The 18,999-nt window shown below is 56.2% G+C and overlaps 1 protein-coding gene across 1 annotated transcript in view; it reads right to left on the bottom strand.

The window, feature by feature from the left end:
• Positions 1–7,538: 7,538 nt before the first annotated feature.
• The window catches only part of ITPKB (inositol-trisphosphate 3-kinase B), a 95,974-nt gene continuing 84,513 nt past the window's right edge, over positions 7,539–18,999 (bottom strand). Inside the window, exons 5-8 of the mRNA XM_006198825.4 lie at positions 17,006–17,210; positions 14,772–14,873; positions 13,023–13,094; positions 7,539–10,783 (exon numbers count right to left, since the gene is read on the bottom strand). Coding sequence (XP_006198887.2) covers positions 10,568–10,783; positions 13,023–13,094; positions 14,772–14,873; positions 17,006–17,210 — 595 coding nt within the window. The 3' untranslated portion in view covers positions 7,539–10,567. The remainder of the gene's footprint in view (positions 10,784–13,022; positions 13,095–14,771; positions 14,874–17,005; positions 17,211–18,999) is intronic.

Raw genomic sequence — 18,999 nt, 5'->3', positions numbered from 1 at the left:
AAAACAAAATACTTACGTATGTACATATGTCTGATTATGAAAGCAAACTGTGCTTGCTGGGAAATTTTTGATTAAGCAGCAAACCATAAGGAAGGAAATAAAAAATACTTGTGAGCCCATCACTCAAAAAACCCCACTGTTAATAGTCTGATGTTTTCCTTTTAACTCTAAATTGCACACACAATTCTGAATTCGGCTTCTCTCACTTACCGTGATGTTGTGAGCATTCTCCTCAATCCAGCCTCCCTGGGGAAGCCTACAGGTCTATTCCGAAGACACCAGAAGTGTTGTTTCCCACCCAAGGCTTGCTCTTGAATTTCAGGCCCATGTATCCAGCTGCTGAGGCCAGCTCCATCTGGCTGTCGCCCAGGCATCTCTAACTCAAGGCATCCAAACAAACTCACTAGCTTCCCCTCCTCACCCACCCCCAATCCTGCTTCTCCTCTCACCTTTCCCCTGGGGGAGTGGTGCCCCCCTGCCCCCGTCTACCAGCCGGTCACCCTTGGGCACTCAGGCCCAGCCCTCCCACGGCCACGTGTGGAGGGGCACGCACACTATGTCTCTCACATCTTTGCGGCCCAAGGCTCGACCTCATTCAGGACCCCAGCATTTCTCCTCTGGCTTATCCTAACCTCCTCCTAATGAGTCCCCTCACCTTGTCCGTCTCCTTCCCACCCCCCAACTCCATCCCCAGGCCCCTGGCAGCCAGAGCAATCTACCACATACTAGGGTAGTCTTGTCATGTCCTGGCCTAGGAGACTACCAGGATGGCCGCATGTCACTGGGAGAAAGTCCACGCACCTCCCCAGGCTCACCAGACCCGTGATAGGGCCCTGTCCACCCGCCAGCCCCACACAGACCCTCTGCTCTGGCCACCTGGAGCTGACCCTGAGTCTTTCCATGTGCCTCCATGGGTCTGCAGGTTCTGTTTCCTCTATCCACCCCCAAGCCTTCCGGATAATTCCTACTCAGCCTATAAACTGACTTTTGGTGGCACCTGCTCTGCTAAGCCTCTCTCCAGTGGCTTCTGGTCCCTCTCCTGGGTCAGGCGCCCTCCTCTGTGCCCCCCTGGGGTCCCATGTTGAACCCACATGGCCCTCTTCACACTGCATTGCACCTGCCTGCTTACCTGTCCACCTCCATGCCACACCTTACACCTGGGTTCACATCCTGGCTCTGGCGTTCACCTGCTGTGTGACCTTGGTCAGATTACTTAACCTCTCTAAGCATCAGTTTCCTAATTTAGACAACACAGGTGATAACACTGACAGTACCTCCCTCAACTGGGTGTTGTGAGGATTAAGTGAGGTAACGTGTCCCCATCCTCACCACCATGTGCCCGGCACGGTGAACCCTCCGTGATGGCTGTTGGTGATTCTTTCATCATTGCCACAGCCACTGCATCCCTCTTAGTTGAAGATGTCACTAGGCTAGGGGGAGCCATAAAAGGAAGGGAACTTTCTCTTCCCCAGGGCATTCGTGGGGGACACGTGAGGAAGAAGTCTCCCTGAGCAGCGGGGCTTCCAGACTTGTTAAGTTAGAAGAACTCTCCATCCCATTTTCCTTTTCTTCAAGTGCCTTGTAGTGCACATGACCATCCAGTAGGGGGCAGCCTCCCCTGACGCTGCCCCGCTATTTCAGCAGTCTCTATAGACTGTGGTCTTGATTTCACTCCAGCACGTGTTCTCAGAAAGCATGACTAAAATTGGGCATTTTTTCCCCCATTGAAATAAAACAGGGTTGCTGTCGACAGCAAATTGTCTGAGTAAGATACTGTTGGTCCATGATTTGCAGAAGCTATTTTTAAAATAACCCAAATACATGTTACCACATTGCAAGCCACGGAAATTAGCATTGCACGCCCCACCCCCACCCCTGAACTGCGTTACTCATTCACAAGTTTGGAAGGTACAGGGCAGGAAGGTGGAGTTGGAAACAGTCCCTAAAGTTGGTTAGAAAAGGGAGTCTGTTATGGACGGAGCGTCTGTTTCCTGCCCCCGTTCGTTGGAGCCCTAACCCCACAATGTGGCTGGACTTGGAGATGAGGCCTGTGAGGACCTGATAAAGGTTAAGTGAAATTGTAATGGTGGGGCCCCAATCGGATGGGGCTGGTGTCAATGGAAGAGGAAGAAGGGACACCAGGGCTGGCTCCTCGCCACGCACCACCCACCCACAACCTCATATGAGGACGCACTATGAAGGCACCATCTGCAGGCCAGGGAGAGAGCCTTTACCAGAACCCAGACCTGGCAAGACCTTGACCCTGGATTTCCAGCCCCCAGAACGGGGAGGAAATAAGATTCTGTTATTTAGGCCACCCAGTCTGTGGCTTTTTGTTATGTTTTGAGACAGACACCTATTCAGGGAAGCACTTCCCTTTCTTATATTGTTAGTATTATACCAAACTAGTTATTTTCTTGTTTAAAAAAAAAAACAAAACCGCAAGCCCTCACCTCTTGCTAAAGTGTGAAAGGCCTCTCCTCACTCAGCACTTTCCACTCCCTTCCTCACGTCTCTGTTGAATTTGTCGTCTCCGGCCCGCACACAGCGCACTGTATGCTGGGAGCGGGCCACAGCTGTCACAGCAAAGACAGAAGAACGGCACACACTCTGTTTCCTGGTGTTTGGGAAAGTTAGGATGTGTTTTTCTGTGGAAAGTCAAGTGCACCAGCCTGTGAATTGGCGAGTGAACTCGGCTCTGCGCCGTCTGCTGCGGGTGCGGTGAGGGGAGCAGCAGTGAACCTGGGTGTTGGGTGTTGTGGTGCTCGGGCAATGAGAGGCATAGGCTGCACTTCCCTACAGGGTCACACAGAGTCTAGAACAAACAGTGTCTCGTCAGAGAGCTCCTGATCCACGGTCTCCCCTCAACCCCAAAACCCCCAGCCTCTGCGGCTCGGCTCGCGCCCTCAGGAGAAGGCCATGCTTGAGATTAACATTCCCAAGTTCTTGTCAGGACTCACGGCTTGACAGCAGGCTCTCCCAGCAAGCCTGAGATGCAACCAGGTGTGCGGACAAACCCTGCTGCTTGGGAGACTCAAGTCATGCAGGGTTATGGCAAGATCTTGAGCTTTGGTTCAAAGCCTGATCTGCTGCTTATCAGCTGTGTGATCTTAGAGAAGTTACTCACCCTCTCTGTGCCTCTGCTTTCCTATGTGCAAAATGTGGTCCATAAAGCTCATCTCACAGAGTTTTTGTAAGGATTAAACTACTTAGCTTTCAATCACCTGGTATGGCGCCTGACAGGTAGCAATCCTTCATCAGTGGTCACAGCTATTCTAAGGTAGCGGGTGGAGGATGTTTCACTAAAGGACCAGATAGGAAATGTTTTAGGCTTTGCAGCCATTCAGCCCCTGGCAACTACTCAACTCCTCTGATTTACAAAGCAGCAGTACATAAAGGAATGGGTGCGGTTGTTTCCAATAAAGCTCTACTTAGAAACAGGTGGAACATAGTTCCAAGGTGATGCCTATTCAGAAGGCAGGACGGTTAAGGGAGGGGAAAGGTGGGGTCAGAGGCCAGGCAGGTCTCTGATGCACAGAGATGTCCATGCAGTGAGGGGAGGGGGCCGCATGTCCGTAATGTATTACTGGAAAGGGCTATTACAAGCCAACAGTTCTCAAACTAGGGGCCATACACCATCTGGGAATTTTTCAAGGGGCTTTGGGGGCTGTCTAGGAGTCCCTGAGTTTGTATATGGATTTGTTTGTGTATATGTACATGGGCATTTTTCTGGGAAGAGGGTACATATCTCCCTCTATATTATCTCAGGCATCCATGATCCTTAAGAGGTGAAAAGCCACTGTGTTAAGCCAAGGGACTCCTCAGACTTCAGTGAAATTCCCTGGGAGACCCCGGGGCCATGACAGATGTGGGAGAAGAGGTCCCCGACAGCCCACAGCTGCTTACAGGCAGGTGGGGTCTCCCAGCCTTTCCCCTAGAGGCCTTCCCCTGACCACTGGTTCTCAAAATGGCTCAAGGAGGTTTTCCTGCAGCTCCCTGGCCTCCTTGTTACCAAGACAGCCGCGTGCTCCCCAGCCAACCCCCTGTGGACCCCCAGGGAGCTCTGTTACTTTCAGTTTCTTTCCCCTCCCCAGACCCGGCAGAACTGGGGGAGCAATTTGATGTGGTGACCAGCTTCCAACCCAGCTGGCTGAGGGTGTGAGGCCCCGAGTCAAGGAAATGCAAGGGGCAGAATGCAGGACAGCCCTAAGGGTGGGGGTCAGATGGGCGCTGCCCTACTGGTATGTACTGGAAAAGCTCCCCTTAAACTTGGTTCACCCAGCACCCCAGACCAGGGCAACTCAGCACAGCCCTGTGCTGCCCCCATGGTCATAGAGCCACTGCCCCACTGCCACCACCACACTGACCTGCTGGGGACGGGCACCTGTGCACGGGTGGTGCCACCCCAGAGATAGGGGCAGATGGCCAGGGTGTGTCTGTTCCGACCCCTCCCTCCCCCAAGACCTACCCTTGACACTAGTGCACAGGCCTCTCTGACTCATCCCCTCGTGCTTCTGTTGCCTTCGTCCCTGCCTCACCTCCCCCACCTCCCCTCCTGCCCCTGGGGACTGTTCCTCTCAGTGAAGTGTTAGCTCAGAAGCTTTATCTCCAGTTCCATGTTTCAGGGGACCCAACCAAGGTGGCTGGTGCCAGAAGTGTCCTGGGAAGCAGCAGGGTTTCTGACCCTCGGGTTCCCCACGACACAGGGCTGTCCCAGACAGTTGGTCACCCTAGAAAGCAGAACCTCAGGGTGAAGTTCTGAAGTTGGTTTGCCCCCAAGTCAGAGGCAGTAAGGTGGCCATGTCAGTGGCCCCAGGTTTCCCCTGTGGTCAGGTAGAGTGAGGGGCAGGGGGAGGGGGACAGGGCAGGCCTCCATCACTGGCCGGGTCTGAGAGCTGACTCGGTTCTGGAAGGGTCTGCACTTTCCCACTGCACCAGCCAACCATCAGTCTACTGGGGTCTGTGCTGACAGTGCTGCCTGCAGCCAGAAAAGCCACTGTGGGCCTCTGGGTAGAGAGGGGGTTTTTGAGTCCCTGAGATGAAGGGGTTTGGGCTCAAATCCATCTCTCAGTGAGTCCACTGGGTCCACAGAGCCATGCAGTGGCTATTTCCCTGGTTCCCAGATGTATAACTGGAATGTTTAACCTGCAGTGGATGGAATCTTACATTCGCTTCTTGGCCAGAATAGACACTTCCAGTGAAGTGAACGCACGTGAGCAGCTGCTTCAGGTTGTTTTCTGCAAACCCCCAGCCAGGCTGTGGGGCCACACTGGACACTGGACAAAGACCCCACCCGAGGTCTGCACCCAGGACATGGGGGCCTGGTGGCAGCAGGCTCCCTGAGCTCCACTGGTTCACACGCTGACTCCCTCTTCCCAGGGCAGGCAGGGTTCTACGAGCCACCTTGGCCACTGAAGTTTGAAACGGATAGAAAGACTCAGGATCCCATTAATTGAGCCAGAGGACAGCTCTTCCCCATCTGGGGCCCATGCCTTCTGGTGGTGCCCAGGCTCCTCAAAGCCTATTCCCAAGGCCTCAGGTCTGGTCCTTTCTGCCTGGTCAGAGCCTCTGTGGAACATGTGGGGTCCATTCCAGGTTAGCAAGAATGAGGGGTCGGAAGCTGAGAAGGCCTGGATGCTCCTGGTCCCCTAATTGCAGTGCTGGAGAGGAGCTCCCATCCAGTGAGTGGCCCAGTCCCAGGCAGGAAGGGGGTGGGCAGAGGTGCAGGGGATGAAAGTTCATAGCAGCATCTTGGTCAGTCTGTGCAACGGGCACAGGAGGCTGAGCAGGGAAACCCCGGGGGGGGGGGGACACAGAGGCTGGTGTTTCATGGCCACAGGGGTTGCACATGGATTGGAGGTGATCACAAAGCCCTGAGGGGTAACCACAGCAGAAGGATGGTGAGAAGACAAGGTGACACTCACGCATTCCAGAAAGCCCTTGTTGCGTGACTCTGCTGGCCGATTATTGGCAAAGACAAGGTCTAGGGAAAGATACTGAAGATGGATGGCTGAAAGGAGTGCAGACGAGATGGCAGTAGAGGACCGAGGCCACGAATCCATGTCAGTTCTGAACCCCGAGGGGTGTGTGGGAGATAAAACTGGGCACTGCGAGAACACAGTTGGGGTTCAGAGACCTTTCCAAGGAGGCAACATTTGAGCAGAGATCTAAGCAATGATATCCCTGTTCAGGTTCCCCAGGGAGCAAAGCCTGAGCAGGAGGCTTATTTCCTGCTGCTTTGTCAGAGTGCAAGCCCCACGAAGTGCAGCAGCTTGCTGGATCTCATGGGCCACCTTCTGGGAAGCCAGTCAGGCTGCATCCATCAGTGAGGTGGATGGGAAGGAGGAGGGATCCAGCGACATGTTCTCGTCTCCCGTTGGTGAAAGGTTTGTACTAGGGGCGGGGGGGGGGTTTAAAGTGCTCCAGACTCCAAGGTTACACAGGCAGGGTCTGGGCACATCCCAGGGCTCTGGGCTGACAGGGAAGGAAGGGCAGGAAGCAACTCAGGTGAACCTACGTAGACAATGGTTGCAGCCCACAGCCAGTTGTAGTTGTGGGGAACGAACAGGAATGAGATACAGGTGTGAGAATCTGAAGTGAGCATAGTTAACACATGATAACCTGGGAAGAGCAGATCGGACAGAAGGTGCAAAGGCCCTGTGGCTATTTTGGTACTTTTGTCCTATAATTTTTCAAAATGATAAAGGATGTTATCAACCCACAGATAAAGAATTCTGAGTTCTGCAAGTGAAGCCACCAGCAATCCAGAGCTGGGAAAGACCTGAAGGGAAGTGCATGGTGAATCCTCAATGTGCTGCTGGGGCTCCTGCTCTCAGCTGTCTTCCTCGGCCACCCAGACACATCGGTCCACCAAAACCTTGCTGGGCTGCTACTATGTGCCAAGCCTGGTGCTTAGCACCTGGGACTAGGGCAAAGACAAAAGCTCTCTGTTCTTTAAATGCTCCCCCGGGAGGGAGGAAGACAGACTTGGTTTTGAAATCTAGCAAATTCTGGATCTAAATCCCTGCCTCCCCTCTTGCTACCAGGTCAAAGTGTTTGGTCCCAGCCTCAGTTTCCCTGTTTGTAAAATGGAGACTACACAGCCTTATTCATGGAGGTGATACAGGGATCAAAGGGGCCTACAGATTCACGCGCCCAGTGCCTCACACAGAAAGACCAAGGTTCTCCCCCAGCCCCAGGGGGTGGGGAGCACTTTGTGGCTAATTTCGTGGTCCCTGAGCTACTGTGTAAAAATTTTCATGGAGAGAGTAGAAAGGAGTAGCTTTGAAGAGTGGTTTTTGTGTTTTTTTAAGGTCTTAGCAATTATTTTATACAGGATTCAAAACTAAAATCCCACATTTGAAGAGTGTTTTAAATCCTTTGCTGATTAAAATGTTACTCAATCTGACCCCCATACCCAGGGGGTTGTCAGAGCCCCAAATGGATCTTCCAGCTTCCAAAGACCCCCCTCGCCCACCCCCCAGACACTCCTTGAGGACTTGGGGTCAGAAGGACCACACGCAGACAGCACCCAGCACTGCGGTCCCCAGGGCCTTTATTCAGGGAGGTACAGAGCGTCTGCAGTCAGTCCAGCAGGCACTGTGCGGGGGTTTGTAACAGCTCAGTTTTCTCCAAAGGTGTGGCGGGGAGAGGGGTTCAGAGGGAAGGAGAACACTCAGGGGAGTCCTCTCCTCCAGCAAAAGGCACTGGCGGGGGTGAGCACCCTGCTTCTTCCCAAGCAAGGGCCTGGGTCATATACGCACGGGGGTTGACTGGATGCAGAGAAACTCAAAGCTAAATACAGCTAACAGGGCAAAGAGTCCATGGTGGGGCGTGGGGGTGGGATGGTGGCCAGGGCTGCATCTGGGCCCTTTCCACCAGCAGGAAAGCAAGTTCAGGAACAAGGCAAAGCTTTTAAAGGAGAAACAGAATCCAGCCTCTCAATCTTAGTGTTTTGTGCAATTAAAAAACCCGACAAAATAAATATAACTTAAAAACTTCTTACATGACACTAAAGGCACGTCTGGGACAAGCAGTTGAGAAACCTCCCTCCACTGTTAAGCAGGCTGGACACCAAGCGCCTGGGGCCCGGCAGGGACACGGCTGGAAGGGCACACACTCACCTGTGCGCAGGCACACCCGGTTCGTCCCACCCTCCTGGCACCTGAGCGGCCAGGACCCAAGGAGTCCCTGCCCAGACCGGGCTGGCTGGGGAAGGTTTCAGATCGCCTGGGCAGGGGCTTTGGGAAATCCCATTCCAGGATTGTTCAATCCCGCTCAGACAAAAGGGTGGCGGGTAGAGGGGAGAAAGAGTAGGTGTGGAGGAGCAGAACCAGCACGGGAAATAGAAAAGTCCCAAGCCCCTAGAATTACCCTACAAGATGCCACTTTCTACCATTCACATATATAATGTATCCCAAAGCAAAGGATTGCCAGTAAGAGGCCCTATGGGCCCCCTTTACTAAACAAATTGCCTGCATATTAGCACATTGTTTGCAGACAACTGGTGTCTGCTTAAAGTGCTTAGAATGTTTGTTCTCTTAAATCAGTTAGGCTGGTCCCCTGTAATTTTTGTTCATAGCATTGATCTGCTTTAGCAAACTTTTTTCATAGGGTGATTTGGCCAGCCCATAGTGGTAGAACCTTTACATCTGAATTAATGATGTCCCTTCCCCGCAGACAGCTGCAGCAGAGACACCTGGGGTCTCTCCTGCCCCATAAATGACTACACCTCCTGAGACCCCGAGCTGGCTTTGCCTTCTAAGGTCAGGTGCTGTCACAAGATCTCTTGTGCTCAGCCGGGCGGGGGTGTGACCTTTAGCAAGTCAGCCCACACAGGAGCTCATTGCTGTTTTGAACAAGAGCCAGGAAGTTTGAAAGTGATTTCCTTTTTTAAAATCTGTACTTATACATTCTCATGTGTCCCACCCTCCACCCCCACCAACTGTCACTCACCCAGCATGAAAAGGGAAAATGTATGTGTCACATGGGCAAGTTGACAGTTCCCCCAGAGACCCTGGGGTAATGGGGGGCAGCCCAGGAAGCCCTCCCTCTGCATTGGTCCTCCAGGCACACGCACCTGGGGACACACTACCTCCATGTGTCCCTGAAGAAGCTCCCCGCAGAGCAACGGGCCCAGTTCTGCTGGCCTGGCGCCCGGCCGGAGCTCCTCAACTCTGCTCTCCTGTACCCTCGACCGCAAAGGAGAGCACCTGGGCCACAGCTCCAAATGGTCATAGAGCCGGAGTTTTGTTCCTTAGAAGTCACGCAAAATTTACATTCTTCTCAATAATACAGACCTACTTGCTTTACAGTTAAAATAAGGCTTACAACTGATTCTCTGTGAATCTTCAAGCAACCTAGACACTCCAGGAGGAGATGCCTGGCACCCACCACATACTCTGGAAGCTGCCTACACCGTGTCTGGGACACAGGCCTAAGTTCCTCAGGCTGTTAAGACTTATTTCAGGAGGAAAATGATGCCAGGAAGCCAGCCTCCTGCTACCTCCCTGCTCAGCGCAGGCCTGAAGCTCTGTCCTGTTAATGGCTGAGGACCCTGGACCTCATGGGAGCCCTGGGTGTGCAGCAGGCAGACTGCCTGGCACCAGGAGGTGGGGCAGGTGGGGGGACGGAATAGAAGTGTCCCCTGCTGGTTCTGTTCTTCCCCTGGGGGCTGCCTGTGTCCTGGCCCACGGCCACCCAGCCCCCAGCACAGCAAGGTGAGGAGCGGGAGGCATAAGCAGCTCTGGGGATTGGGTGGCATCCTTGGAAGCTCAGGTCTGCAGAGTGTCCCTCTGAATCCATGGGCGGAAATCAGAGATGGAGCAACACAGCTCCTGCCTGCCCCCTCCCGGGAAGGCCAGTGTTGGAGAGCACAGCCAATTTGGATCTGGACTCCTCCTGCTCCTGGGTCTGTCCTAGTGCTGGAGGGTTTCAATCCTGGGTGGGTGGGGTCCCTGCTTTAGCAGCCCTACAAAAGCCACCACAGCATCTCTGGGAGTCCCTGGGCTGCTAAGCAGAGGATACTTGATTCATGGCCTACATGCTGTTCCCAGTGGTTTTGTGCCCCAACTACCAGAAAGGCACCAGGGACCTATTCTTATAGCAACCCTCCCGACCCCCAACCCAGGCTGAGAGGATGGAGCAGAATGAGCTGTGCGCGGCAGTGGCGCTAACAGCACCAGCCACCAGGGGGCAGCAGGCCCCCACAGGTAGCCTGCCCAAAGGCTGAGGGGGCTCATCTGCTAGGATCCCCTCTGGAGTCAGGGACCCCACAGCTTGCTGTACCTCCCTCCAGATCTAAACCCAACTGACCTCCCTGCAGGCAGCCGAGCCTGGGTTTGGGTCTCTCTGCTAGCAGGAGATCCTATGGACAAAGCCAAGCCCTTCAATTAGGAAATAACTAGAAAATCTTATCTCCTCTTCTGCACAGTGTCTTGTAGTGCCGTTCCGGAGGGTCAGTTCTGGGGCTCGCACCCAGGTAGAAGTGAAGGAAAAACTCAGAAGGAGGAGGGAAGTAAGAGGGGAGAAGAGGCCAGGACGCGGCGAGGTGGGGTGTGGGGCAGCCTCAGGCGAGCGGGGCGTCCGGGCACATTTCCGTCAGGATGTCGATGAGGTTGTTCAGGCCCGAGAGGTATCCATCCTCCCGGTTCCCTTCCTGCCATGGAACATCGTGCTGCAGGGTCTGGCCCTCAGGCAGGGGTGTGGTTTTTCCAAAGTCGATCATCCACACCTTGGCCTGTTCCTTCTTGTCGTGGATGAAGAGGAGGGAGCTGCCGATGACCTGCAGGGGAGCAGGGGGATGAGACGGGACAGCCCAGGGCCCCCACCCTGCCCTCCACACTGTGCGACCCGGCACTTGAGGGGACTCGGAAAAGCCTGAGGCCTCCGTGAAGTGCTGAGAGCTTTGCCTGCAGCTCTAGCCCCCATTCTCACCTGGGCAGCAAGCAGAGCCCAAGAGTGGCGATGCCAGGGGCAGAGGACGTGGGATCCAGAACCCTGACCACCCTCTGTGTCGGTGGCAGCAGGGAGGAGTCCAGGGTGGCAGACCCCTCCTCTCTGACTCTGCTCTGACCTGCACACTTTCCCTATTTCTAGACCACAGCTAACCATGGGGCTTGCCCCTCCCTTTGGAGATTTTGACTCAAACCTAACACTCCAAGGGGAGGGGCAGAGGAGATGCCACCCTCCTACCTGTAGAGGGCAGGGGAAAGGACACTGTCCAAAAGACACTCACAGTTCCTGAGGAGGGTGGGCAGTTTCCCAGGTCATCTCTAGCCCCACAGCACACCCCCTGTAAGTCCTGGGCAGACGGACTCTAAGGCGGGTTCACACTCATGGTCTCTGCCGGGGACAGCAGGCGCCAAGCACCCTTCCTGCTCTGGGCCAGATCAGAGCACCTGCATGGGGTAAGGTGCTTTCCCAAATATAAACACATCCCAGCATTGCTGGATCACCGTGCGAGTCCCAGAGGAGACAAGGGGGGATGGAGAGGGGCTGGGGTGCCATTATAGCTCCCAGGACCTTGGGCAGCACCGGGAAAACCCTCTGGAAATGCTGAGCCCAGTGAAGGGGCATTCTGTTCCTAGCTGGCCTCTTTCTAGACCTGAGATTTCTGAGTGAGCCTCCAGAAAGAGCACAGCAAAACAATTTTTCAGGAAATTACAGCAAGTGCTGAAGGAGGGAGCGCAAAGCTGCAGGAGGCAGCCTGGGGCTGCCGAGTGGGCAGCAGTGGGTCCTTCCGTCCACCAGGGGGTCATGGGTGGCCCTAAGGCCTGAGTCCTTCCTCCAGAGGAAGCAGGCCGGCTGGAGGAGGCAACGCAGGCTGCACAAAGCTGGGAACACAGAGACTCCAGGATGAGCCAAAGACACCCCAGGGACACTGAGCTTCAGTGAGGATGGAAAAAAGGGCATTTCGAGATCGGCCAGACCCAGCACAGCTACTCAGGGCTGAGCCACACTGAGCCTCCCCTCTAGACACCTTACACCTTCCTCATGGGTGGCCCTGTCCAGGCACCTCTGTCAGGGCCACCTCATATAGTGGGACAGGTGCACCCTGGCCGAGGGACAGGTTCGGGATAAAACCCAAGGGCAAGGCCGGCTGTCTGCCCAGAGAAAGGCTGGCATGTAATCTGCACAATGGTTCTCTGTGGGTCTGGCCTACTGCCTCTGGGGAAGCTCTCCTGCCTGGCGCCCTGGGACCAGCTGTCTCAAATTTCTCCTGCTGGATCCACAGCCCTCTCTGTGGGCAGGGCTCGGGCGGAGGCTGCCTCCATACAAGATCGTTCAAGGGTTGCCTTCCTGAGAGAGCTGCTAGTCGGCAGGAAGTGGTGGAATTCCTGCTTCACACGCACCAGCCGCAGCAATAACCATTTTAGAGCCTGTAGGTAGAGGTATGTCCGTGTGTGTGTCCGCACATGGGGCTGGGGGCTCTGGGCTCCCCGATGTCAGGATCTTATAAACCCCTCCACAGAACCACGGACAATTCCCAAATCCTCTCTCCCAGCTGTCTCCGTTCCCTCTCTGCTGCCTACTGCCTCTGCAGGCAAAGGCAGGAGAAGGGAAAGTTCCAGCCCTGCTCCCAGAGCAGTACCCGAACACCTGCCTGCCCTTCCTAAAGATCTCTGGGTGGTGATGGGGGGGGCTGCTGGGCTACTCCAGCAGCCCAGAGAACTTCTGCTCTGAGCCCCTTGGGTGCTTGGGACAAGTCCTGCCACCGCCACTTGGAGCGCATGAGCCTCAGTGGCCTGGAGGGAGAGGGAGAAGAAAGAGGGCAATGGCGACAGTCTCGGGCAGGATGGGGAGCCGGACCCAGACGTGCTACGACATGGTTCCTGCATGGCACAAGGTGCCCGACCTGATGGCCTGCAGGCTGTATGCACCCTAAAAACCCAGGGTTTTCAGAGCAAGCGGGTATGCCAGCACGGAGGCCGGCCCACAGCTCAGGCAGGCATGCCCGAGGGTCGTGGCCGACCACACGGGGCACCGCCCTCTGCCCACGACGACAAAAGCTTAACACCTACCTCATGGCACTTGAAGAAAGGAGAGACTTCTAGGGTGGCCCGAATGTCCTTCAGTCGGTCCCGGTAGGCGATCTGAGTGGGAAAAGAAAGATGATCAGATTTAAACACTTGGAGGTAGGGGAGGATTTTAAGCCTGATTTGGGTCATTGGACAGTGAGTGTCAGTGTGGGAGGGGGCTTCCACCTCGATTATTCCGACCTCCTCATCCAGAAGCAAAGAAACAGGCCCAGAGAAGGCAGGGCAGCTGGGGCCCTGGTCCCAGGTTTCCTTCCCTCCACACGGCTTTGTGACCAGAGGCGCCGGGAGGGACAGTTCCTGAACAGCCTTGCAGCTTCCAGGAGCCCCTCACAGGAAGGTTAAGTCTATTCTGGAATGCTGGCAGTAGAGGCAGCACCCAGAGAGCCTAGTTGCCCTGGTGTGTGTCTTCCTGATAGAAACTTCAGTGCCCTGACTTTGGAAAGGACACAGTAAGAGCCGGAGCCACAAACATCTCTACCAGGGGCCTCTCCACGGAGCCTCCAGACCCCAGCTTGAGCTGTGCTGGCTCTGGGGGCGCCCACCCTCCCCAGGGGCTGCGAGGGAAGCCTGTGGCCCAGGCACACACGGTCCCTCCATGCCCGTGTGCAGCAGCGCCAGCCCGGGGCTCAGCACCAGGAGCAAGCCCTTCACGCCTAGGCGCAGGAAGACTGCATTCTGCGGCAGGCTTTGCCGAGGAGCAGACACCCTCCCGGGCAGGTGACCCAGGAACCAGAGCCTCAGGTTATGGAAGCGTTTGGGTGCATGTCCCATGACCAAAGCCTCAGCTCTTGCCAGGGGCCAAGCGAAGTTTCCCCAGCCGGAAAAGGAGGGGAGGGAGAGTCCCCAGTTCCAGCCAGCGCTGAGGCTCCTTGGAGAAAGGCTGCCTGGGTCCAGCCCTCCCCACTCAGCAGCCTGGGAGGCTGGGCAGGAGAAGGCCCACGTCCCTGCTGTACCCAAGGCTCTGGCTGTCCCAGGGCCCCCTGCACTTGGGGTGTGGAGGCTCAACACACCCTACCTCAGCTGATCCCAGGGGTCAGAGAATCTGTCCAGCCTGCCTGCTGCCACAGTGGAAAATACAGTCACTTTGTCATAAACTTCTGCCACCCACACCTCTAGTCTCAGAAAGCCAGTCAGTTCTTCCTGGGGAGGGTGATGTAAATAGCAACCCCCAACTTCCCCAGCACAGTTCCCTCACTTGGTCTCAGCTGGGTAGAGGCCCGGCCGGGCCTAGAAGTGCAGGGACCAGCAGGCGGCCGGCCCACCTGGGTGTGAGTTCCACCTCTGCCCTTTCCTAGCTGCGTGTCCTTGACCTCTCAGTCTCACCATCTGTAAAATAGGGACGAGACCGCCCACCCGCTGCAGGGGGCTGCTGTGAGGATTCGGTGAGCACTGAACACACTACTTGGCAGGCAGTGGGTGCTAAAGGCATACAGCAGTGGAAAGGACTGCTCTGAAGGGGGCGGAAATGTTCTCGGGAGCAGACGCTGCTGGTTAAGGGAAAGATGTGTGAGTGTTCACCGAGCTTCCCTGTTTACCCCCCGATGGGGCTGATAACCACTCCACTTTCCTTTCACCTTCCAAGCAGAAGTTTGGGGCCAGGGTTTTCTGCGTGGGCACCACGGCTGCCAGCCTGGCTCAGCCTCAGGCTGGGCAAGAGCCTCCAGAGAGGCAGCAGCTACCCCTGCCCGGAGAACATACAGCCAGCCCCTTGGCAGGGGACACCCGACTCACCAGGATGTTACGGTTTCCTTTAGTGAATTCTCTGAAGGCCTCGGTCACCTGCTCCCTCGTTTTAGTCTTTTTGAAGTCCCGGTTCACAGAGCCGTCTTCTTTCTAAGGAGAATGGCATCCCGTCCAGGAGGGGTCAGCAGAGGGCCCCCAGGCTGGTGCTGGGCTCATCCCCGGGGGTCACCGCGCCAACCGCAGAGCCATGGGCCCCAGCCTGACAGCCCGGTGGCCAGGTGCCCATGTGTGGTACAAAGAGGCCGGCGCCGATCTGTCCAGGCACAGGGAGGTCAATTGCATGGGCACAGCAGAGGACAGGCTGCCCTGGGCCCTGGCTGAGGAGAACAGAGCGGTGGCACCAGTGTCCCTGGCAGAATGGAAGGCATTCGGAAGGCCTAGAGGCAGGAGGCGCGCTTGGGCCAAGAATGGAGGCGCGAGGCTGCCGGAGCCCGTCCTGAGTGTCCTGAATTTGAGCAGCAGGGGCTGAGGGAGATGCATGGGCCTCAGTTGCCACTAGGGGCCTGGGCCCTGGAAACTGGGTGCCTCAAATTCCCTGCTTTCCAGGGACGCCCTCCCTCCCCACAGACAGGAGAGAGGCGCTCCTTGCCTCAAGTATGATTCCCTTTGTAATTTAAGGCCTCTTATTTAGGTTCCCCGAGAGCCAAGATATAACACTGCCGGCCCACCCAGCCCAAGAAAAGGCTCCATTTCCTGAGCGCAGTACTACGCCTGCTCCAGGCTGTTCAGGCAGCACGCGGGGCTTAGTATTTCTATGAGGACATCTGTTCTTTAAGGACAAAGGGTGAGAAAGGATGAGTCCACTAGGAGCCCCCAGACTTGCGTCTGTGCACCACCAGGGTGAAGACGACCAACAGGCGGGACCCTGGGCAGGAGGAGAGAGCCGAGGGGTGGGTGGACGGCACATCTTGGGCTGGACCTTTCCCACAGGGGTTCTCTGAGGGGGCATTTCCTGGACCAAGGGAGGGAGAGGCTGGTGGAGTGCTGTTGGGGACAGCTGGCTCCTCTCAGAGCTGGTGGCCCTCAGTCCCAGAAGATGGGCAGACAACGGACAGAGACCAGAAGATCCAGCTTGAGAGGGGAAGAGAGGTAAAGGGAAAAGAAGGTTGTTTCAAACAGATACAGAAAGGAAAAGGAGCACTGGGAGGAGGAGGATGAGCATATAATTTGCTTTCACACTAAATGCAAAAAAAGAGCGAAAGCCTGATTTCAGAAGACAGGGGAGGGGCAGATGACTTTCTCAGCTCAGAGCTCACCAAGCAGCAGTCCCAGGGGAAGGTGAAAACTTTCCCCCACTCAAAACCATTGGCAGCGAGGCACTGCCTGCAGAAACTTCCACCCAATGCCATCTGCCAGGAGGCTGCGGGAGCCGCTCTGGCCTTGCTCACTTATGAGTCAGGGCTCCGCGCTGCCCAACTCTGACTCCAGGGCTGGCCAACGCGGGCCAAGAATGGACAGAGAATGGAAACCCAGGAAGGCTCTAGGACTGCCCTCCGCTCAGGACAGACGGCTGCCTGAGACCGCGGGGCCGGTGCCTGCAACCTCGCTCCTTGGGGTGAAGCACATGTCTGAGCCTGCTTTCAAATCTACCAGCAGAGGAGGCATGGATACAGGGAGAGCATCCCCAGGCCCTTCTCGGGAGAGTGAAGGGGAAAGAAAAGAGAATGAGGTGGCCCAGAAGTTGGAGGTGGCCTCAGTGCAGAGGTGTCTGGCGACCTGGAGGAGCAGTGCCTAGTCCCACCTGCCCAGGGAAGTCGGCGCGAATGTCAAAGGCAGCCAGCATGCTCCCTCCCTTGTCTGCATCTCATTGTCAGTCCTGATTTTCTGCTCATGGGCAGAACAAGGCAGTGCCTCGCACTGGCATCCAGTGAGCTGGCTCCTGGGTGGGCTCTCAGTGCCAGGCATGGTCTGGGGTAAATGTAGGGTTCCTGGCAGAGGACTCATCACTGGGCAGGGCTAGAAACCATCCCTGCTTCTGGGCCCCAGGCCCCTACATGGTCATCCCACCCAGACCCAGACCAAGGAGTAGGCCAGTTTCCCCAAATATCTGTCCCTGAGGCTGGCTGCCCATGCCCTGGGCCTGTGCAGAGAGGAATCTTACCACCTCTGAAGGGTCCTGAGAGCAGCCAGCACCCCAGGGGTGGATGCTGGTGGGGCCCCCCAAACCCAATGACTTCCTCATCCAGGAGCTGGGCACTCAGGCCACACCTGGCTGTCCTCACCTTAATGCCCTCGATCCTGAACCCTAGGGTGGCCGTGGAGCTGATGGTCTCCCTCCACTGCATGTACCGCGGCTTGGTCACGGCCCGCTGCGCTTTCTCCTCCTCGGTTGGGGCCTCAGGGTCCACCTCAATCATCTTCTGATACATATCCTTCCGGAGGCTGGGCTTCTTGCGGGCCTTGGTGAGCTCCTCCTCCAGGTAGGTCCTGCGAGGGAGGGGAGGCCACGTGAGGGCTGTGGGCTGGACCTCGGCCCCCTGGTGCCTTGCCTGAGGATTGCTGTCAACGTAGTCAAGTCAGGCTCATCCAGGATGGGCACACGCTTGGTTGGACTGGGCCTGGCTCTTGACTGAGAACAAAGCAGCGTGGCCCAATGGGAGCAACCTCCTTCCAAGACTACTGACAAAGCCCAAGGAGCTCTTCCTTCGGGGGCCAGCAGAGGAGGTAGGAGGAGGCAGGGCAGCTTGGTGGCTTGTCCTTCTGTCCCTCCCCTCATCCTGCTGGGGTGAGAGTGGGAGAGGGGGCTGAGGGCAGCATCCACTCAGGGTGACAGCTGTGCCCCCGTGGCTGCCTGGGACCCTCCCTCAAAGCGAGGGCTTTGGAAGCTAGCACCTGTGTGGGTCGGGAAGCGTGTTCTGTCCCCACCCCACCCATCTCCTCAGGGCTCCAGCAGCCTGGAGGCTCTCACCAAAGAGGGGACACCCTGTTGAGAACAAAGGTCAGGGGCCTCTGAAGGGGCCACAGTGTTGGAGGGCAAAGCCCATGACATGCCCGTCTCTTCCTGCCCCAATCCTGAGACACCAGGGCTCAAGAAGATGCGGTCAATGAAACCGTTCACCGCCCTGCCCTCTGCACAGGCAGGCCCGGCCTGCAGGATGAACTGACCAGAGTCCCCTAGAAACTGGCGGAGGAAACAGGAGTGGGGACAGTACAGGATCTGAGCAGCCTGAGACAATTCCTGGCCCCAGGCTGCCTCCTTGACCCCCATCACCAAAAGAGGGGTGAGTCCCCACTGCTGCACATCACAAACGCCCACCCTCTCCCTTACTTCTCCTTTAAACTCCCCTTCTCCCCCTACAACCGGCTCAGCTGCTGTCTGTGATCCTTCCTGAAACAGAAATCTGCAGTGTCAGTTGAGCAGAGGGAAGTTTTCTCCCAGGGCCTGCGTGGGTGGGAGTTGTGACAACTAGCCTGGCCTCCACTCTCCCCCATCTGTCTCTGGGGCCTGACTCCATCGCATCCCACCACACCTCCAGCCTGCCGGTTTGGGATCCAGAACAGACCGAACTTCAAATCCATGATGCCCTTAAAAGATGAGCTTCCAGAAACCACTAGACCAACTCTTACAAGAAGAAAGCAAATCCTTGGATGTGAACTTAAGCCTGGTCATTTAGGACCTTCCAGGGGTGATGAAGACCATAAGGAGGTGGTCTGCCCTTGGTCATACCCTTGCATGCACACCCACGTACACACATGTGCATGCACACACTACTATATGCATGTTGCACCCACACATACATGTACACACACTACTGTGCGTGCAGAGCCAGGACAGAGAGGATGAGAGCTTCAGGGTAGAGGCTGTGAGGCAGGAGGCTTTTGCATGTGTGTGTATTTGTGTGTGTGCTGTGTGACTGGGGAAGGGGCTGCCACCCCAAACGCTCCTAAGTGCACTGCAGGGGACTGCAGGGTGGTGGGTGGCTGCACTTCTGTAAAGAGCTCTCAGTATCTCCTTAAACAGGAAGCAGGCCTTGCTGTCAAATCCCTTTCCACACAGGGGATTCTCCAAAAAGGGCCCCCGCAGCTCAGTCTGGGCAGAGTTGTTAAACCTTGGGAGAGGAAAAGGGTTGGGCAGAGATGCCTATGGGGTCACCAGCCAGATGGTGGGGCCAGGGGTCCACTGGGACACAAGCCACCAAGTCTCTCCACAAAGCCCCAACACTGGCCCAGCCCACCCCCACCCCAGCATGAAGGCCAAACCTTGTCACATGGGGGG

Source organism: Vicugna pacos, chromosome 23, assembly GCF_048564905.1.
Source record: "Vicugna pacos chromosome 23, VicPac4, whole genome shotgun sequence".
Lineage (NCBI taxonomy): Eukaryota > Metazoa > Chordata > Mammalia > Artiodactyla > Camelidae > Vicugna > Vicugna pacos.
Note: the sequence above shows the minus strand (reverse complement) of the source record. Positions and strands in the feature narration are given on the sequence as shown.